Here is a 23,571-nt window from a genome sequence, read left to right on the forward strand (position 1 = left end):
TGTTATCCAAAAAAAACAACAACAAAGTTTTCCAACTACAGCCAAAACTGGAGGTGGGAAGTGGCTGAAAAAAAGGAAACCGAAACTCTATGGAAGGTTATCATAGTCGAGTATTTTTTGATGTACATGGTGCCATAAATAATTTTACAGCCAAACTCATCTGATTAAAAATTATTTAATGGGATTCAAAAGTGAATATCATACTGGAAGAATACTAATTAAAATTAATTAATTATTTGATATTAATTAATTTTAAAATAATATTGAAAATTAAATTTAATTAAATATTTGATATTAATTAAAATATATAAAAATTAATTAATTATTAATTAAAAATACTAATAAAAAGCTGCCATATCTGAGTGGTGTGGGATTCTCAATATGGAACAAAGGCTCTGACACACTTAACAACCCATCTTAATGATAATTTTGAAGAATGTGGACCTGCTTGTAATGTTAATAAAGTAAGTTGTGGGAGGAAATGAAGATCAAGACGTATTGAAACCAGCCAAGCAACTGTAATAATTTTGCATTAATATATGGTGAGTAGCTCTTTGGTCAGTCACCAAAGAAGTCAATAAGACTGAGAATTCCCTGAGTCACTCAAGTATTATGACAATTGTAAAAGGACATGAAGTCCAAACCTTTCATACTTTAGCTACTGCATGCAGTTTAAGAGGTTTCCTGATCAGCTAGCACAATTTTGTCAGTGGTACTCTCAGAAGAAAGGTGAAGTTAGTGATTTTCAGAAAGTTTCAGTAAATGGTTATTTGAATTGTAACAGCTGTGTTTACAGCATGTAGGTCTGTGAAGAAGTGCTTTTCATACATTTTCTGATGTAGTATTCTGTAATGCGAGAAGAAATAAATGTCCAGAATAGTTGGGGCCACAACTTTAGAGACCACTTCAATGGTAACACTATATTAAAGCAGATCCTTAACTTCCCCATTTCATTGGATTGGGACATCCTACAAGATGACACTGAAGCTTATGACACTGCTTATATAGCTTTTCTTTCTTTTCTTTATCCAATAAAGAAAACTAAGATCCAACAATAAATGCCAAAACAAAGGAGAAGTAATCATTCCTTCCTCCTTGTTAGCTTTTTTCTCTAATTCTATCAGAAGTTTCTATCTCCCCTCCATCTTATGACTTCCCTCCCATAGTAGCTGTGATTGCCTTCAATACTGCTCATACAAGCAAATGCCTAGCTACTAGGAGTCACAAAGGAATCAAACCCAAAAGCCAGGTCACAATAGACTATAATGCTAATGGAGTCAACCAGAAGCATGATAGAGCTGTAAGGCATGTCACCACTCTTTGGTTCATGATGGTGGCCTCAAGATGTAGTCCAATTTAAGATATTCTTTAATAAAATTGTTCTTTTATTTGCCTTACTGTATTTTATGTTAAGTTTTTAGCTCAAATGACATTTGTTTTTGGTGTACTTATTAAATTTTTCTTTCAATGAATGCATGCAAAGAATTGTCATCCTTTTTTAATAATAATCATAATAGTATCTTCGGTAGTAGCATGATTTTAAGATTATCATTTTATAAATTCATCATAAATAAAGTCATAAAAATAATTTGATTAGCTTCATTCAATCACTATAAAGATGAAGGACATACACAAGAAATTTAAGTTTAAAATATAGTTCTATTCTTATAAAATAAAGTTTTTTTTTTTTTTTTTTTTTTTGTGAAGAAAACACATTCACATTGATCTCCTTGGTTGTCTGCCTCTTTACATATAACCTGAAATTAGAACAAATTATAAGTAGTGATATTTTTTGTATTGAAGAACTTCTTATTTATACATGTATTCATATACATCACAAGGAATATTTCTGTGTTAATTTTTGTAAATGTAGTTATCTGTTATAGAAGGATCTTTAATTGTTTACATGTAGGCTTTAATGAGTTAATAGATCTTAAAAACAAGGTTGAATTTTCAGAAGAATACATTAAGTATATAATGTTCCATGAATTTAAAAAAAAGGAAAAAATGTACTATTTATACTCTGGCACAACCATAGGTCAGAGAGGTTTACAATTCTGATAAGAATACAATCATGGATCATATTTAGCAGTCAGTTGGACTCAAATCATGAACAACCCAAATGAATATGCTGCTGCACTCCTGCATTAACTATGCTCGGCTATGTCAGGCCTTAAAACAAGACTGTAGCTGTGAAAAACATTCAATATGTGTTCACTATGGTCAGGTTCTCACAAGAAAGTGGACATGGGTAGTTTTAAAGTCATGCAACACTGAGGAAGAACTTCATCTCTAGCTTTTAAAGCTACTCAGACCATTTGTGGCTACCTTAGAATATAAACAGAAAATTTATTTATAGTTTAGCTGATGAAGTATATTCAGGTTGGCCTGCTGATAATCCCTTGAAGATCTTTCTGTTGATAAACTTACCAATTTGAAAATAGCAGTTGATGTATCACATCATTCATTGCCCTTTAAATGGCTAGGGAAAGTGCCAAAACTTTCCAAAGAATGGAAATTGCACAGTTTTGACAATCTTAGAGATCAAGTAATCATTTGTGTTTTGTTGCATTTCTTTGAATTGATTTATTACGAGGTTGAAAAATGGATGTTTTATTGCAACATTCAATGTCATTAAGAGTGAGTTAGGGCCAGTGAATCTGTTTTATTACAGCGAAGATGTGATCTTCACCTGAGAAAGATTTTGCTGTGCATTTAATGAGGTATTTATGGTGTGGTTTATATCAGATTATTGCAGCCAAATAAAGCCACTCCAGCTAAAAGTCTGCTAGGCACTCAAAATTTGTGTGTGTGTGTTGCATTGCAAGAAAATTGCCCTTCTTTGATCAGTTACAAGGGCATAGTGTTTCATCAGGATAACGCATGTACTTATATCATTCAGATCACATGGGGCTTGATTAAGGAAGAATTCCACATCTGTGCTATTTGCCAGACATTGGACTATCAGATTAACTTCCATTCAGAAGTAATCTGAGGCATTCTTGAAGAAACACAACTTGAAAGATTTTATGCAGCAAAACGGATCCTATCTTCATTCTTTTCTTGAAAGCAGAAAAAATGTTATAAAGGCAATAAAAAGTCATTAAAACAAAGTCAAAATATGTACTTGATTTGATGTGGGCATGGTTTTATTTTTAAAATAGAGTAAAAATTATTTATGGTATGATCTATTAACATAGGTTTCTGTGGAATCAAATCAATTTTTTTTAGAATAAAATACACAAAAACATTTAAAATAGGCTATTAAAATATCTTCAGTCCCAGTCCTTATATTCTCTTTATTTACTCTTGTAATGTATGTTGAATCTGAGATTTGATAATATTAAAAAAAGATGATGAAAAGTATATAGGTGAAATTTACTAAATGCTTGTTTTAATATTTATTTGAATATAATTGCAATCATTTGAAATAATCATATGATGTGTTATTATAGATTCGAAGTTTCCTGCTTCACTTTTGGCAAGGACTACCAGATCACCTTCTTCCTTTGGTTCACCACAAAGTAGTTAATGATGCCATTGCCATTTGTGACTGGATACTTTACAAGGTAGAAATTGTACATCAATATTTGTGCTTTTTTTTTTTTTTGTTCTATATTTTTGCTAATAATAGAAAATCATGTATCCTTCTAAAGTAGACATTCGAAATGACGGCACCCCAAATAAGGAACATTCGAGCTAACTGCACATTGAGATCAAAGTATTCAAAGTAATTTATTATTTTTTTTGGCGGGCTCCAGGGTTTCCCCTATTCACCGCACATTGAGATCGGATATTTACATACAGTGCAGATGTCTTTCAGTGCCGAAAAAATAAAACAGCAAGTCATGTGATTACTGTATTTATTTACGTTCGCCATTTTTGAAAATGAATTCTGTACTGATATCATGGATTATGCTGCTGTTTTAAATTTATTTTAAATTAAAACCCCTCACTATGGCTCCTAAAGTTAATAAATCTCATACAGAGAAGAAAAGAACAACAACATTAAAATTTAGTGTCAAACTTGATATAATCTAAACTATTACATTAGGATCACCCCAGAAAATTAATTCATATACCATGTGTATTGTGTCAGTAAATTGCATGTGTTCTCTCTCAATTTGTCTGTTTTTCTGGACAAAAAGCTCCATTTTCTTGGAGAAACAACTTGAGACTGACTAACTGAGCCACAGAGTGTAAAAAGCCCATTAAAGTTCCTTGTGTCATTAACGGGATTCAAACCTGGGCCTTTTCCACCCAGTGTGGGGAAGCACGGTGATGATACCACTGTGTTACCTGTGCAGACTAAACGATATGATAAAGAAAATAGAACTGGGCATAAGCAGGAGTGTATATGGCAGAATATAACATTGGATCATCAACATATTTATGTTTTTTATGTGCAGTTAATAAAATTGCAATCTTAATCTCTTTTTATTTAGCCTCATTTATATTTTTTATTTAGCCTCATAATTTCTGCCTTAAATATATTAAAAATAAAACTTTCTAGATAATAGAAAAATCAAAATAACAGCACCTTGAGTCCCTGAAGATGCTGTTATTCTGAAAGTCTACTGTATTTTAAAATTATGCTACTGTCGCATGGAATTTCTGATATTTGATAGCACAATTGCTTTGCCAAGATTGCAATGATTTGGAATCTTCCTTCATTTTTAAATGGCAGACTCCAAATCAAAGAAACTTTTAGAGTAGTGTGAACAACCTAAAAGTTTGCCTGTAAACACATTTGTACATATGCATTTGTTATATGTAATTATGCAACTGGAATATCATTATACAACTGTTATTACAGCTCACAAAGCACTCAGTTGACAATCATCTGCACCTTTCTTTTTTTTTTTTTTTTTTTTTTTTTGTGGAAAAATTCATATTCAGAAGCAGAACATGCATGCTACTTCAGAAGCAGGAAATTTTAGAAGCATAGTCGGATGTAACCAGTTGACAGATCATAATATCAGTACTGATTTTCTAGGGAAGAAGAATGGAAGAGGATTATGTAAAAGCCACTGTTGATGCAATTTTATTGCAAAAAATGTCAAACTCAATGATTGAACTAATTATGATTTATCAAGAATAAGTTTCTTCCAACAATTTCAATTTCGTGAATAATAAAAAATTTAGATGCATTGAGATTAATTATTTGTGATATAAACATTGCCACCATATGTCTGGATTTATGATACAGAATCAGTCTTTTTTGATCCCTTTTCCATCTTGCTGTCATAATGTAGTTTTTCTACATTTTTGCCAAAAAATAATAAAACTACATTAAATTTTTAATTTTTTTAAAATTAAAAATTTAATGTAGTTTTTAATTAATTGGAAGAGGGAGTTTGATTCTTCATCATTGGGCACTAATGAATTGATTGTGACTACACGATTATATCACGTGGTAGATTTTTTACTATTATATTCATGTGGATGATTGAAACACCCCAACTCTAGGGATTTCCAGCTAACTATATTAACTAATTAATTAGTTATTGTACATCATAATTATAACATAATTATGGTATATTGCAACTATTGGAATTAATACTCATAATATTATCAAATTTTCCATAAAGAATCAGTCTGTAACCCAAGTATCCAAAGTTATAACCAAGCAATTTTAACTCCATTCCTAACTTTTATAACTTTAATTATTTAACAGAATTTGTAAAACTTTGTCGAATTTCTATCTCAAACCATGTTCTAACCACACAGGCCTGAAGATGGGAAAACTGAGTTCCTGAAACATGGCCATTTTTTTTAAGTGTTTGGCATTGAGGTGTTTCTGTTTATGAAAATAAACAGAAATTCACAGAATTTCTGCTTATTTTCCTTAAAGGTCTTCAAGTGTTGCATGACATGCGTGAAATTTCTTGTTTGTAATCCAGCTTTACCACCAGATCAGATGAGTTTTGCAATAAATCATGAATACAATAATTTAATTGTGTTAATAGTCATGGGTTTGAATCATCCACTCAAACAGCATATGCTACTGCACTCTTGTTCGTGACCACTCAGCTATCTCAGGCCTGCTTGGAATGCAGGAAAGGGTGCGAGTCTCTGTAATGTGTAACTGCAGTGTTTCATTGTATTTGTGTGGTGTGAAGATGTTTCTCAGTAAGACTCCAAAGACATACAGCATAAAATTTCAGGAGCCATATTTGCAAGATTTTCCATTTATTGTATAATCTGTAAAAGGTAACGTCTTTTCTTTATGTATTGTATGTAGATATGATTTTTAAATTTCAGTTAGTTGTACACTTGATATAATCAGATATTTTCAAACATATGCTTAAAGACATTGTGCACTGTGTAGACTGTAATGCAGAAACTTCCTGGGTTACATCCCTGGAGAGATGTAGCCTAGGGAGCTTGCATGAATGCCTTGTTAAAAAAAAAAAAAGTTTAAAATTTAGAACTTAGGAATTAATTTGTTATATCTGGGGATGACTCTTAGCTGAATTTCTTAAGTGTCAGCCCCTTTTTAACAAATTGGCAGCATATTCCTGGATATAACGTTTCACAGTGACAATGACACTGTCATATGTGACAATTGTATAGTCACATTTTTTATAATAGAACATAAGCTTCCTGTGGTTATACTAATCATTTGGGCTTCAAAAATTCATTTTATAATGGCAAAATAGCAAGAAAAAATATAGTTTTAGAAGAACAATAGCAGCAGGCATTGTTAGTGAAATTGCACAGAGAAGGAAAGAAGTAGTAGTGATAGTGACAGCTCTGAAAAATGTATGCCATTATGATTGTTACAGAGTGCAGTAACCAAAGTGATTCTAAGTTATATCCCATTGTAATGACACTTTCTTGAAAAAAAAAAAGTCAAATCAAAAGAAGCTTGCTCTTAGGGAACACTGCTAAGCCTGTTGTGAGTGTTAGGTAGGAGTTCATGTCTGTGTTGTATGACAGGCCTCTTAGAAGCTCTTCCTATGACTGTTGTCACAGGGAGAGCTGCTGGCTAGTTTCTATCCCTTATCTGTCAAAGTAGGCCATTCACTGTGCATTCTGCCACTGTAGAGTTTTGGAAGGCACGCCCTCTACTGTTTAGTAAAACATTTGACTGCACCTACCTACACTTTTCTGGATGAGGTATAGGCTACCCTGGAGAAAGGAAGTGGAGGTTTAGAGCAGGGAGAGCTGGAATGAAAGAGGAAGGTGGATGTAGGAGATGATGTTAAGGGTGACATTTTCAAGCAAAAATAAAGCAAGAAAACTTTTAGTGAGAGAATGCTAAAAAAAAGGATTTGGGATACCTATAAGTGAATGGGGAAAAGATGAAAGTCTTGTCTGTACATGATGTTGATAATGCTCCTGTTAGTTTATGCATGAAAACTGGAGGAGCAAGGGTATTAAGCAATCATTTAGCAGTAGTAAAACATAAGCCAGTCTTCAGTTTTTTGCCGAGCCAAAGTCAAAAGTTGGCAGCTATGTATAAATACGAATAAAATGGGCAAATAATAAAAATAGTGTAACTGTGGAATCATAAAAAATTAAATGTAACTGTAAGACTGTTGTATGAAACAAGTGGTATACAAAGAAACTTCTGATAGATGTAATCTTTAATGCCTGATCTTGCAACTTGCACTGAACTGGAAATAAAGTTATCAAAACATTTTTGGCATATTTTTTAAAAATTTATATCCATTTCTCTGTACAGAATCAAAATCACAAGTGACTGATTTCTTTTGAAAATTACAAAATAATTTGGGTATTAAAGGGTTTAAAAGATTAATGAAACAGATGCTGAAGATATTTTTTGTCTTTCTTAGGTGACATAAAATACGGAACTAAGATTTCCACAAAGAAAGATTCTAGACTAGACAACATTTTTTTTTTACCCGTAAAAATATGTTGTCGTACAGCCCCCACTTGAATGACCTCTTTAATGCTACATAAGTTTAGCTCTGTTGTATCATTTGAAAATGGCCATCTGTTCTTTTGATATTAAATAGCCATCTGATATTTTGATAATTAAGATACTTGTCTTATTATCTACATACTAAAAGTTGCATCTTATTCCTTTTGCAATTTTGCACTGTAAACAAAGAAAATTTTCAAAATACAGACACTTTTAAGATAGAACCGTTATTATGTATAGTTCAATGAGCATGCAGAATTCTTATATCAGTTATACTGTCTGAGAAAATGTATATTATAACATTTGAAGTTGTGTATATTTTGATATGGTAGTACTAAATGGATAAAGATGCTCCTATTACTTTATTTGCTTCTTTGTAATAGTAAAATATTTTTCTCTTCTAGAGTAATCTCTAATTGATAATTTCATATGTCACATTTTTTAGTTGATAGAATACAAACTTTTCATATACACAGAGTTGGCTTTGCATTAGCAACACCTCCCTAATCCCTCACAAGGCTACCTTTTGCCTGTAATACTACCTGTACACTTATTGGCATGGACTCACAAAGTTTTGCAGGGTATCCTGTGGTAGTGTTGCCCATGTGTAGTGTCCAGTAATGCTTGCGCATTGTCAGGTGGATGGTTGTAGCATTGAATGTCCTTATCTTCCAGTAGGTCCCAGACATGCTGAGTTGGATTGATCAGGTGAGATGGGTGGCCATGGGAGGAGGAGGATGGAGAATTCATTGTCATGTTCCTGAAACCATTTAGCAACCTGCCGAGCCTTGTGTGTTGCATGTTGCTTTTTGATAGACACTGGAAATGTCTGGATGCAATATCATCATGATGGGATGTACTTGGTCAGTGATGATGGTAAGGTAGGCATTTCCATTGAGCTGATGACTAATGTAACCAGAGAACCCAGGGCATGCTATGAAAACAGTTGCCAAACCAAAGCACCACTGCTTCCAGCTTGATGAACACTAACAATGCATTGAGGTGCCTTACCCTCATGTTGCTTTCTCAAAATGTGGATATGTCTATCAGCATGATAGTTGGTAATGGGATTTATAAGACTAGGCAAGAGACTTTCACACATTGGCAGCCCAATGTTGATGCTGACATGCCTATGCAGGCACAGTTTCTTGCAGTGAGCATGGGTTCTTGTGATGGCCATAAATTTCCATAGCCTGTACAAGCTGATGTCCAGTGCATAGGCCATGTTGATATTGGTATCACTTTTCCTACATCATTAGCTATGCCACTATGCTGCTTTACTGCTGTATGATAAGCCACACAATGCTTGCCACGGGCATCGACCTCACATGGCTCTTCCACATGTGACCTTTGGCTGGCTGTTCACTGTTGAGCCAGTCATGGTAGACTTGTGACATCACAGAATGGGAACATTTTAACCATGTTGGCTGTTGTTGAATACTGGCACCTGTGCATTTTGCCCCACAATCATTCCAAGTTCAAAGTTGAAGAGATCTCGACGCTGACCCATTCTTCCTTGAAGACACTCTGTTCCTACACAAGGTGGCTGTGTTGGTAATGCAGAGTATATTGCTCAGTGTATATTGCTATACTGGTGAACAGCATAAGTAAATTTTTTTACTGCTTTCCATTAGTATGCTCTTTATTTTTCTTTAAATTATATGTAGTACATTCAAAAAGTTCCCAGAATTGCATGCTGGTATTTAAATGGTTGTGCTATTGGCTATGAGGTTTTGTGGGGCATTGGCATTGATCTTGGTGCACATACATGCCAAGTGGGAACTAGCTCAACCACTTGACTTGTGTATCAGAGCTGACTGATTTGGAATGCATACTGTTTGAACAGCATGCTAACATCAAGTTCTTCTTTAAACTTGGGAAAAGTGCTACCGAGATGCTGCAAGCATTGCAGAAAGTTTAAAGAGGTAATACTTTAAAGAAAATAGCAATTTACAATTGATTTATTTTTTTTTAAATGGACAGGAAACACTGGAAGATGAATCTTGCAGTGGCTCATCTTTTAGTGTTTAACAATGAAAATGTCACAAAATGATAGGTGAATGACTTGTTGAGATTGCTCATGAAGTTGGACTCTCTGTAGGTTCAGTACACACAATCCTGATTCAAGATTTAGAAATGCATTGCATGTGTGCAATGTTCCCTCCATGCTTGCTGTTGGACAATCAGATGGACTGTAGGAAATCCATTGCAGGCGACTTGTTCAAAAAATCTGTCCTGTATGCAGGATCTGAGCTCCTGAAGAGGAGTGGGCACTGGGGATTGAGAGTTGGGTGTTTGCCTATGATCCTGAGACCATGGTGGAATCATCCAAATGGCACACAAAAATGTCCCCACTGCTCAAGAAGTCTAGTGCAAACAAAATCTAATATCAGAGTCATGCTGATCATTTTTTCTAACAATGAAGGCGTAGTGCACCATTAATTTGGGATCAGGAGGGGTGAAGCATTACTGCTGCTTACTAGGTAAAGGTTTTGACACATTTGTGGGAGAATGTGAGGCAAAGACTACCTCAAAAATGGAAGGAACGCTATACCTGCACCACGACAATGCTCCCAGTCACATGATAATGGCAGTTATTGCTCCAGAAAAAAAAAAAAAAAAAATTCAGTCATGCAGCTGCCTCCCTATTCCTCTAACGTAGCCTGGCTTCTGACTATTCTGTAAACAGAAAAATGGGGCTTCGGGGATATTGTTTTACTAAAGTTGATGACATCAAAGAAAACATTGAAGCAGCCCTACATGCACTAAAAACACGATTTTAAAGAATGTTTCAAAGTATCGTCAAAGGTTCTTGAGACGACCGACTAACTGGTTAAAACAAATTTATTAAAATAAAAATGATATATTCTTAAGATAAAATAGAAATAAAATAAGATAAAAGCGTTAAAATACATAGTAGCTTTCGAAGCGAAGTGTCTCTTCATCAGCTAGTCTGTGAATGGCGTACTTCGGTATATATTGATGGTTACAATAGCACAAGTCAGCTGGGCATGATCATGTATCAAGAGTCTGGTGTCGGTAAAGCAGAATTACTCTGCGAACCGCTAATTTTGAATGCTCCGCAGTCGCTGAACATTATTGGGTTGAGCAGCACAATTTTGATCCCCAACGGGAAATTGAAATCGTCAACTATTCATGTGATTATCGTCAGTGCTCGTGGCTTGAAACACTACACGTAGCCACCAATAATAGTACTATGAATCAGACAAGGGGAGTACACTTACACCCTATTATAGAATGTACTGTATTGCAGTGTGATGATCACTGGCGATCATCACGTGTACGAATTTTGCTTTACCGAATTTGGGATCAACTGATGATGTTACCAACAGTAAATTCTAAGTGGTAAGCATTCAAGGAATTAATCGTGGAAGCTACTAAAAGTTTCATACCTATTAAGAAATATTGTTCAAGGTTTAGGCCTAAATGGTTCTCAAATGACTAATGAGACTCGTGACACAGAAGAAAAATGCATGGGATGCATATAAATTATCAAGCGACTCAGAAGCCTATGGCAGATATAGACTAGTCTGTAATCAGGTTAGGTAGGCAAAGGCAGATTACGAGAAATCTTTGGCAAAGGATGCTAAGAAAAACAACAAGGATTTCTTTACTTATATAAACTCTAAAAGGAAGGGGATGAATCTGATTGGTCCACTTGATATTGATGATTCGACTGTTGATGATCCTGCTCAGATAGCAAACAAACTGAATGAGTATTTTGCATCTACATTCACACATGAGGAGTTATTAAGGTTTTAAAATGGCAGAAGGTTATCAAATTGTAGCAGGGTGCTTAATGATTTTGTAATTACTGAGAGCAAAGTGGAGGAGAAATTGTTGAAGTTAAATATAAGAAAGGCACCTGGGTGGATGGGATCTATCCAGTTATATTAAAGGAGGCTGAAAAGGAAGTAAGCAAACCCTTAGCCCTAATTATGAGAGCATCCTTGGATTCAGGGGAGGTCCCCACGGACTGGAGATGTGCAAATGTATCCCCAATCACAAAGGGGGCCGAAGAGTGACACGAGTAATTACAGACCAGTTAGTTTAACTTCTGTTCAGGGTTAAATAATGGAGTCACTGGTTAAAGATGCATTGCAGGATCATTTAGACAAGACTGCAGCAATAATTCAGACACAGCATGGGTTTGTTAAGGGAAAGTCTTGTCTGACAAATTTGATAGGATATTATGATGTGGTTACAAAGGAACTGGATGCAAAAAATAATTTTGATATCATATACTTGGATTTTAAGAAAGCTTTCGTTATTATTGCACATGGAAGACTATTGTACAAATTGGAGCAGAATGGTATTAAGGGTAAGTTGCTACAATGGATAAAAGGATGGTTGAGTGGGAGAAGACAAGAGGGTGGTAATCAATGGGTGCTGCTGTTTGTGGACTAATGTTATTAGTGGAGACCTACAGGGTTCGGTGTTGGGTCCACTGTTGTTTTGTATATTTATCAGTGATATTGATGAAGGTATATCAGGCTTAGTGTCAAAGTTAGCAGATAATACAAAGGTTGGCAGGGTTGTTAATGACAGTAATGGCAGTGTGCTACTTCAACAGGATCTAGAAAATTTGGGCAGATGGGCTAAGAAGCGGCAACTGAAGTTTAACCTTGATAAATGCAAAATGGGTAGAAGTAACCCCAGAGAAATGTACCAACTGTGTGGTACTACACTTAAGATAGTAGAAAATGAAAAAGATCTGGGAGTAATTGTGAAGTCAGATATGAAGTTTTCTGAGCAATGCAGACAGGCTGCCAGGGCAGGTCATGGGGTTTTGTCAATGATATATAGGAATTTTGCTAGCAGGGTAAAGGAGGTGATTGTCCCTCTGTATAAGGCAATGGTCAGGCCATGCCTTGAGTACTGCATACAGGTCTGGAGGCCTCATTTTAGGAAGGATGTAGATTTGCTTGAGCATGTACAGAGAAGGGCAACAAGATTGGTGAGGGGAATGAAGGGATCCTTTTACCAAGAGAGTCTTAAGTTCTGCAAATTGCAGTGGCCAGAGACTAGGCACCTGTGCGGTGATCTGATTGAGGTGTATAAGGCCTTGAATGGGTTGAGCTTGCTGAATTCTGATGGGATTTTTCCACTTGTTCAGATTACGAACCTAAGGGGGTATAAATTCAAATTAAGAAAAGACAGATGTAGAATAGATGTGCAGAAATTTGCCTTTAGCCAGTGGGTGGTTAATTGCTGGAACAAACTTTGAGCTGTCATTGTGGAAGTTGATAGGTTAAATAAATATAAGGAGGAACTGAACAGACATTTGGAGGGAATGGTGTGTTTTTTTTTTTTTTTTTTTTTTTGGCTGATGCTGCATGAACTCATACACTTGCTTTCTTGCATCACATGCCACCACCACCACCACTACTACTACTACTACTACCCTGCTAGGAAAGTTTCTGTATATTATTGACAAAACCCCTGAGATATCCTGGCAGCATGTCTGCACTGCTCAGAGAAATTCATGTCTACACAATTACCCCCAGCCCAGGTCTTTTTCATTCTCCACTACTCTGAGTGTAGTGGAGAATGAAAGTTGATAAATTATTCTGTGATTACTGCTACCCATATGCAGTACTTTGCATTTGTCAATCTTAAACTTAAACTGGATGCACTGCCATAGATTTAATCTTTCTTAACTAAGAGGATAACCTCTCCTGTACTGTCTATCCTTCTGTATTCATTGTACTCACCTTATTCAAATTTGGCATCACTTATGACACCATGTTAAGGAATCAATCTTGGAAGCTACTAGGATTTTCATACCTACTAAGAAATACTGTTTAAGATTTAGACCTAAATGGTTATCAGATGAACTAATGTGGCTCGCAGCAGTGAAGAAAAATGCATGGGATGCATATAAATTATCAGGTGACACAGAAACCTATGGTAGATATAAGGTAGTCTGTAATCAAGTCACAAATGAGGTTAGGCAAGCGAAGGTTGATTACGAGAAATCCTTGGAAAAGGATGGAAAGAAAAACAACAAAGACTTCTTTAGTTATGCAAACTTTAGAAGGAAGGAGATGAATCAAATTGGTCCACTTTATGTTGGTGGTTCAACTGTTGATGATCCTGCTGAGATAGCTGAAAAATTCAATGAGTATTTTGCATCTGCATTCACAGAGGAATTCTACAGAATTCCTCTGTGAATTTACTAAACTCTAACAGGGAGCTAAATGATTTTGTAATAACAGAGAGCAAAGTGGAGGAGAAATTGTTGAAGTTAAACATAAAAAAGGCAAATGGGGTGGATGGAATCTATCCAGTTATATTGAGGAGGCAGCAAGGGAAGCTAGCAAACCCTTAGCCATAATTATGAGAGCATCCATAGACTGGAGATGTGCAAGTGTATCCCAAATTCACAAAGGTGGACACAAATAATTATAGACATGTTAGTTTAACATCTGTTATGGGGAAAATAATGGAGTCACTGGTTAAAGAAGTGATGCAGGATCACCTGGATAAGGCTGCAGTAATAGTTCAGACAGCATGGGTTTGTTAAGGGGAGGTTTTGTCTGACCAATTTTATTGGATACTACGATGTGGTCACAAAGGAACTGGATGCAAAGAATAATGATTTTAGGAAGGGTTTTGATACTGTTTCACATGGAAGACTGCTGTAGAAATTGGAGTGGTATGGCATTAAAAGCAAGTTGCTACAATGGATAAAAGGATGGTTGAGTGGGAGATGGCAGAGAGTGGTAATAAGTGGTAATAAAAGTGGTAATAAGTAGTGTCCCCCAGAGTTTGCTGCTGGGCCTATTGTTGTTTTTTGTATTTATCAATGATATTGATGAAGGTATATCAGGCTTTAATGCCCACGTTTGCAGATGATACAAAGGTTGGTATAGTTGTTAGTGACAGTAAAGACAGTATGCTACTGCACAGATATAAAAAAAGTTAGGCAGATGGGCTGAGAAGTGGCAACTGAAGTTTAACATTGACAAATGCAAAGTACTGCATACGGGTAGCAGTAACCCAAGAGAAATGTACCAACTGTGTGGTACCACACTCAGGGAAGTGGAGAATGAAAAAGACCTGGTGTAATTGTGCAGTCAGACATGAAGTTCTCTGAGCAGTGCAGATGGGCTCCTAGAACAGGTCATGGAGTCTTGTCAATGATATATAGGAATTTTGCTAGCAGAGACAAGGAGGTGATTATCCCTTTGTATGAGGCATTGGTAAGGCCATACCTTCAGTACTGCGTACAGGTCTGGAGGCCTCAGTTTAGGAAGGATGTAGAGTTGCTATAATGTGTACAGAGAAGGGCAACAAGATTAGTGAGAGAAAGAAACAGAGGGGGGGTGCTCTTACTAAAAGAGGCTTAAGTTCTGCAAGTTGCAGCATTTGGAGAGTTGGCACCGTGATCTGATTGAAGTGTATAAGGCCTTGAATGGTTTGAGCAGGCTTAAGTCTGATGGGATTCTTTGGCTTGCTCAGATTAAGAACCTGAGGGGGCATAGATTGAAATTGAGGAAAGACAGTTTTGTAGACTACATGTGTGGAAGTTTTCCTTTAGCCAGCTGGTAGTTGATTGCTTAAACAGACTTCCATCTGTTGTTGTGGAAGTTGATTGGTTAAATAAATTGAAGGCTGAACTAGACAAACATTTGGAGTGACTGGATGGGTGAAATGGTTTTTTTTTTTTTTTTTGGCTGATGCTGTTAGAAGCTTGCTTTCTTGCATCATATGCCTCAACTAATGCTAATGTTTCTGCTATTCCTACAGTGTCTCATTTGATGACTTAATCAGTACTTCAGATTTATTTACAATGCTCTTACATTACTGTACTTGCACTTATACATGCACATGTTCTTACTCTTAGTTCCCTAACATAGCCCATGTATTTCTTTGTTCCATGATGACCTACAGCAGGGCCTGTAGTCCCAGACACCTTGCTTTCCAGGCTGCTGCACGTACCAATAGTAGCAGTGCAAGAATCACTTTCACCTCTGCCCACAGCTCTAATTAAGCTATTAGTCTGTGTATCCCCTATCCCCCAAGCTAGCAGCTCTCTGATTCACCAAGTGTTGCCTCGATAGCATCAGCAAATATTCTTGCACCCCTTCTATTCAAGTGTATTCCATCCCTGTGAAAACTGTCTCCCCTTTTAACAAGCACAGCCCTTTCTGAGAAAAATTCTATCCCATGAGACTTGCACATTCTCTCCAGGGCTGAAGCGAATGACAGGGCCCTCAATAGGTACTGTTGTACATGGTCAGAATTGCAGATACTTTCAAATTCTTTCCTAACTCATTCTAAACATTGCTCTCTATTTGTTAAGTAAGTTCTCAGATCTCCTACTCTTAATATCAGTAGTGCCAATGGGTACAACAGTGTCACCTTTTGTGCCCTTAAAAGATGATATCTGTTCTACAATGTTATCTGCTTTTGCCCCCTGGCAGATATACCCTGGTCCTATTCCACATATCCATCTTGCACAACATATTTAGGTTAGTAAACCCAACTGTTCACTCAAACTTTTATAGCGAAATTCTGGGAACCTTTTGAATGTACCGTGTGTTTGTGTGTGTCTGTGTGCGTGTGTGTGCATTACTCAGTTAATATGTCCTATTCTCCTTTATTATTTTTATAGACTTTAACTGATGTATTAATACCAGCTACTATGCAAGAGATGACTGAACTGTAAGTTAAACATTTTATATTTATGATTATATCAATGGATTTTATTATCAAATTGATTCTGATTCAGGCTTATCCAGCATCAGCCATAAAAAAAAATTATATATACATATAAAAAAAAATTCTTAAATCCTTAAACCCTTTAGTAATTATCTTTATACTTGCAGACTGCTCTGTGATATTCATAATCTTGCACATCATTGGGAGGGATGGATAAGAGTTTCATTAGAGAATCTGCCAGATTGTATATTGGAGGTGAAGCTACCTGTTGCTGTATTATTTTCTCAGTCCTTAAAAAGACAAGTTTCCTTTCTTCACTTGGCCCAAGTAAGAAGGATCCTTCATTAGTTAGATTAAAATGTTTTATTTAAGGTATTAATTTTGCACAATTGGTTTTATCTGATAGGCTGATCTCATCAGATTGGAAATAATTGTTTATTAGAAATCTTAGTTTCTTATGGTCCTCTAAGCATCTGACTGCAAATATAAATGTTTAGTTGATGTCCTTCATAAAACTAGCATACACTCCTAAGTTTTATAATAATGTGGTGTTATTATATTGCTTTTTTGATTTTTAGAATCAAAATATTATTAAAATTTCACTTTAACTAGAGTTTTTCTGTGTTTCACTTCTCTTACTATGTCATTTCAGACAATTCGTCCAGTATTATATGATGCTGAGATTGTAAAAGCAATGGCAGAAGATATGGACTGTGTTGATCTTAGCAGTATTACTTGTCAAGCTTTTTATACTGCTCTTGCTATTGGAGAATGTGACTTCCAGTTTAACGTTGAGTGTACGTTTGGGCTGTTTCATAGTAATTCTTACATCAACATTCTAAATCATTAACTTTTTTGTAAGTGCTTTTTTTTTATACAAAGTAAACTTCTAATGAGAAATAGCATATTAAAAATTTCAGGTTTTCATTTATTTTTTTTTAAGCTTTGGATTTCATTTTAGTTTTCTGGTTATATCGGCAACAAATTAACTTTTAATTGAAATGTTGGTTTACCAAAGCATTCCATAAATTAAATTTTGTTATGATACTTTCTATTTTTCAGTGAGGAATTATTGTATTTCATTGTTATCTTTCACACAATTCAATACATATTGTCTTTCAAGCGGATATACTGTTATTGCATCAGTTAGAGAAACTGTTAAATTTTGTATATATAAATTGATAGCTTCCTAATTATAATGATTCATATAAAAACTCTTTATCATAGTGATTAACACAGAAGATGGCAACATTTCTGCCATATGTGAGCTACTTTAAAAATAAACGTTGTTTTGAAATTGACCTGTCACAACCCTTGTGAGTATCGCTACCTTTTTTTATGAAAAAATAAATAAAAAGAAATGGAATTAAAATTTTTAAGTAAACTAAATGATTATTATTTGTACCAGCATGTTAGATAAAATACTAGGGGTAAGAATATTCTTGACCTGATTGTTCTCATGAATCAGATGACATCCAAAGGACTTAGAGTACAGGAACCATTGGCAAGTAGTGATCGTGCAGTTGTTAGTTGAAAGATGGAAGTAGTTAAAGGTGAAGGCAGTTTTTAATTTCAGAAAAGAGGACTGTGACAATTTAAGGCACTATATGGCATCTATTAATTGGGAATATTGCAGAGTGAAAGCAAATGTATTAGAAACATGAAATACCTTTTAAAGCAACAATAATCATAATCACAGAAGCTGCAAATGCATATATACCATTAAGAAAATATAGCATGAGGAGGAAGAGGGAGCTGGCCAGTCTAATAGAGTAGAAAAATACAGCATGGGATAGTTAGTGATTAAAAGTAAAAGCTTACAATAATTATACGTTCATCTGTAATAGTACCACAGATAAGGTTAAGGAGGCCAAGGCTGAGTTTGAGAAAGCACTGGCTGAGAGAGCAAAGAATGGGGATGGAGTATTCTCACATATGTAAATATGAAGAAGAAGAAAATTAATTGGTTTGGACACCCTGTGTACTTGGTGTGGAGAAAGTCAAATAATTCAGCTGATATTGCCAATGAATTGAATCAGTCTTTACTGAAGAAAGCCCCTTCATGCTGAAAAGAGACTGTGCAAGTGAAGCCAAGTCATTTGAAATTAGTAATTTCGAAATTACAGATGACGGTTTTTTAGAAAACTTTCGAGCATAAAGGCAAAGTAAGGCTCCTGGAGTTGATGGCATATACCCAGTAATTTTGAGGGAGGCAGCCCAGGGAGTGTATTAAACCATTGAAGTTAATTATGAGGGCATCTTTCGACTCGAGAAAGATTTATTTGGATTGGTGAAGTTCCAACATATCACCAATACATAAAGTCAGTTCTAAGAGTGAAGTTGATAACTACAGACCCGTTAGTCTGACTTTGGTGGTAGGGGAAAATCTTAGAAGCAATGATTACAAGTGCAATCCAGGGACATTTAGGTAGAAATGACATTCTGAAGAACATAAACACAGTTTTGTTAAAGGAAAGTCATGTTATCTGACCTAGTAAGCTGTTTTGAGACAGTTATCATGAGCTGGATGTAGGGAACAATTTCAGCATAGTTTTTTTGGATTTCAGCTAGCCATTTGACTCAGTCCCTCATGCAAGCTTACTGCATAAGCTGGGACATGTTGGGATTACTGGAAAGATTCCAAGATGAATTTCAGGATGATTGCAGGGCAGAATGCAGAGGGTTGTTATTAATGGATATTCTTCAGATTGATGCAATGTTCAAAGTGGGCCAGGCCCTCCCAAGGATCAGTTGTTCGATCACTATTGTTTCTGATTTTCATAAACAATGTCAATAAAGGGCTAAAGGATGTAATGTCAAAATTTGCAGATGTAAAGATTGTGAGAGTCGTTAATGATCAGGGCCAAGCAGCATTCCTTCAGAATGACTTGAACAGGCTTCAAGAACTGTCAGAAAAGTGTCAGATATGTTTTAATACAGCAAAATAAAAGATCTTTAGGAATAGTAACCACAAAATAACTTGCCCACTTGGTGGGGTTAAATTTAAAACAGTAGCCGAAAAAAAGGATCTGGTTTATGATATGAAGTTTTCTGAGCAGTGTAAGCAGACAGCCAGGAAAGCTCATGGTGTGACCTCCCTATCTCCTATAGAGATAGGGAGGTCATAATCCCACTGTATAAGGAAATTGTAAGACTGCATTTGGAATACTGTGTCCAAGTATTCCGAAAAAAGACATTTGAGTTTCTTGAAATGGATCCAAAATAGGTAACTCACACGGTGAAAAATTCCTTGGGATTAGGTACAGACAGCACAAAGGGTAGATCCCAAATAAAATGGTTCAAATTGGTAGAGGAAAGAAAAGAAATAAAGAAGAAATTGTTACAAAATAAAGTACCAGGTAAAGAAATCGGGGATGCATACAAGAATAAAGATAAACAGTTCAAGGATATATATATATATTGGATAATGAAGATATCAAATAGAGAAAATACAAGAATATAGCAGGGACGGACAACCAGATTAAATTACTTAGACTTTGCTGATGGCATATTCTTAGCCCAAAAGCATCAACATATGCAACAACAAGTAAATAAATTGAGTAATAAATTTGAAACATTCGGTTTAAGAATAACTATAAACAAAACAATGAAAATAACCCACAACAAAATAGAATAGTAACAAACTAACAACTAGAGAAGAAACAGTTGAAATATTACATATTTCAGGTCACTCAACAAATGGAGAGAGAAAGGATTGATATAATCAATAGAATACAAAAAGTAAAAGTGATATACAAGATGATGAATGATGTATGGAAGTCCAAAGATATAAGCAATAGAAATAAAATTAGATTATTCAATACAAATGTAAAGTCAGTATTACTGTATGGATCAGGAACATGACTGCCGATCCAAAGGGTTGCTAACAAATTGAGTGTTCATAAACAAATGCATAAGAAGAACACTTGGGATACATTTTTTTTTGGTCAGCAAGTGGTTGTTGCTGGAACAAACTTCCATCTGTTGTTATGGAAGTTGATAGCTTAAATAAATTCAAGAAAGAACTGGAAAAACTTTTGGAGGGAGTGAATGAGTAGGTGAAATTGGGTTTTTTTTTTTTCTGATGCTATACAAGCTTGCTTTATTGCATCAAATGCCACTACTAATGCTAATAGTTATACAACATTGATCAGACAAAATGAGTAACAAAAAGCTATGGGTAAAGATGTAATAGATGCCAATCAAAATTATAAAAATGAAATGGATTGGTCATATGTTAAGAAATCCAGGTAAAGTGATTTGCAGAAACAGCACCAGAATTAGTATTAATCAGGAAAAATTATGTAATGAAGTGAACGGAAGGGAACCCACGAGGCAGACATAAAAAGGACAGGCCTGGAATGACCTGAAAAAGAATAAAAAATGGCGAAATAGGAACACTCTTGGAAAAAAATAAAAAGAGAAGCACAAAGTTTAAACAGATGAAGAAGTGCTGTGGAAGCCATAAGATTCAACTGGAGAGAAGAGGATTAAGTAATTAAACAGACAAAAATTAATATAAACAATTTAGAGTCACAATATCTACTAATGCCTTGTGGCCTTGCTTTGGTGCCAAATCTAAAACAGCACACCTTATCATAACCTGCCTCTGATAAGGCTTTGTGTTTTCATGATTAAGTCGTTTGTTCCAAAAATGTTCCTGTAAACTGTTCACTTTTTTGGGAAAAAATCATTTAAGTAAGCACTCCAATTCAACTTTTGTGCAATCTGAATTTGCATATTTCAGATGCACTAATATTCAACTATAAATTATTTTAAATAGCATTAAAACAAAAATTAACATATTAACATGAAAATTACTGTATTTCTAAATGTAAGAAATATGCTTTAAAAATGAAAATTTTTGTACAAATGTATTTATTTTGTAGTACATATGTTATTTATTCATTATTGATTTGAAATTGATAGCTAAGTAAAATAAAACAGAAATTGCTGCCTCTGAATGTCAGAAAAGTGCAATGGAATTTGTTTAAACAAACAATGATCTGTTAAAATAATTTTGATTATTATTTGTTAGAATGAAATGTCATTATGCAAAAAAATTATCTTTCCCAAGGAATTTATTATAGGATCTTATGTTCCTGATAATTTTGCAAACATAATTTAATTGAAAGGCCTTTGTTTAGAAGGTAATATTTATACTTACTAGAATTTTCTTCCAACTCTTTATATATTGTAATATATATAATATTTATATGATTTTCATCTTTCTTTTTTTTTAATATGGTCATCTCTTGACATGAAATTTTATCAGACAACCTATAATTTACTAGAACCACAAAAGATCTGAATTGTAGAGAGCCAAAGTGATTAATTTCTATAAGTTCAAATTGCAGTGTTCACAAAATACAGAGAGGAAGATTATTTCAGAGAATTGACATAGAAGGAATTAAGAAGGGGAGGGTCATAAAGGTTTTAACTTAAATGGATTTCTCTATTACTTTGGAAAGGGCTGCTGTAATGGTAACTTTTTTGGAATTGAGTGGATACATGAAAATTTCAGTGCAGATGGTATAGGAAAAATGGTATAAGAATGTGGAGAGGTAAAAAACACAAACAAAAAAATGGGAATTAACTGCTGAGTACAGATTTTAAGAAAGTGGAAAAATTGTATCACTTGGAGAAAGTAGAATTTCAAAAATAAAGTCAAGTTACAAGTAATTTGTAGAGTTGGGTGAATGACAGACTGGACACACAATTTAATAGAATGTGGTAATGAGATTTTAGCAAGAAGATAGATCAGAAATAGTTGCCAGAGGCATGGTAATTGGGATCACTTGCTCTGCAAGGAGTGGCCAGTAAGTCTTGAAACAAGCTGTCATGATGGCATCATATTTTGAACAAATTTCAAACAATATTCCAAGTGTTTAGTGATCACACTTGGAATATAGGCACTGGTCTGGAGGCCACATTTAAAGAAAGATTTGGAGAAGGTGGAAAGAAGAGTGACTAGATTGGTGAGCACTAAGCATTCTCTATGTAGAATAACTTATAAGGTGTGGTCTGCAAAGTTTAGCAATTAGATACCCTGTGGGAAAGGAGTAATCTGATTTAAGTGTGTGAAGCCCTGAGAGGGATTAACAAAATGGACAAGGGAAGCATGTTCTCACTGGTGAGTGAGATAGCCACCAGAGGGCACAATAGATAAGATCTTATGAAGGTTACCTTCAGGCAGCACATTGCAAAACTTTGGATTAAGTTGCTTGCAAAGGTTGATGAGGCAAAGAGTTCAGAAAAATTAAAGGAAGAATTGGAAGTCACCTTTTTAATATTGAGAATGAGTTTTTTTTTTGCAGAAGCAGTACAAGTTTACTTCCTTGCATCATCATGCAATTTTATTGCTAATTTCAGAATAGCCTTTTGATTATGTTATTTGTTTACAAGTAGTATATATAAGAGCGACTTATGGATATCAAAAGTTTTTTCAGAGATTATTTTAAGACTAGCATTTACTTATGGCAGGTCAAAAGTTTGCAGAGAAAAACCACTTAGGACAATATGGGACTTCTTCAATTCACCGAAGTCTTCTGTGACAGTATAGTGCCTTTGCCACTTGTTTGGTGAAGTCTGAGTGTAAGTCCCATCATAGACTGGAAGTATTTATAAAGACCTCTTTGATTAGGGCTGTATTTGGCCAATTTCAGGTAGAGAGAGTAGGATTTATTCTGTGAGGTTTTTTGTTTTTTTCCCCCCTGCTTGCACAACATACAATTCAGCCAATGAATACAATGTACGTGAATTACATAGCACCTGCAGTTTGCAAAGCACTTGATTAGGGGAGTGGATCTGGTATCAAGATCAATTATCCATTTTTGATAAATGGGAATAATATTTTTAAAAAATTCATAAGAGAATGAAGCCTTAAATTTATCTTTATACTTTGATTATTAAAATCAAACAATAGTATCAAACTGGAAATGTATTATTTATTAACTTAATTTTTGATTAAAATATGCTAGCCATTATTTTTT

The 23,571-nt window shown here is 34.9% G+C and overlaps 1 protein-coding gene across 1 annotated transcript in view; it reads left to right on the plus strand.

Annotated features, from left to right (window-relative positions):
* Positions 1 to 23,571, plus strand: part of LOC150083404 (DNA-binding protein RFX6-like) — a 77,405-nt gene that overhangs the window by 38,429 nt on the left and 15,405 nt on the right. Inside the window, exons 8-11 of the mRNA XM_090378496.1 lie at positions 3,456 to 3,569; positions 16,533 to 16,582; positions 16,747 to 16,906; positions 17,232 to 17,376. Of these exons, the coding sequence (XP_090234622.1) occupies positions 3,456 to 3,569; positions 16,533 to 16,582; positions 16,747 to 16,906; positions 17,232 to 17,376 (469 nt within the window). The remainder of the gene's footprint in view (positions 1 to 3,455; positions 3,570 to 16,532; positions 16,583 to 16,746; positions 16,907 to 17,231; positions 17,377 to 23,571) is intronic.

The sequence above is a fragment of the Mastigoproctus giganteus genome, chromosome 7 (genome assembly GCF_048544385.1).
Source record: "Mastigoproctus giganteus isolate SK-2022 chromosome 7, ASM4854438v1, whole genome shotgun sequence".
NCBI lineage: Eukaryota > Metazoa > Arthropoda > Arachnida > Uropygi > Thelyphonidae > Mastigoproctus > Mastigoproctus giganteus.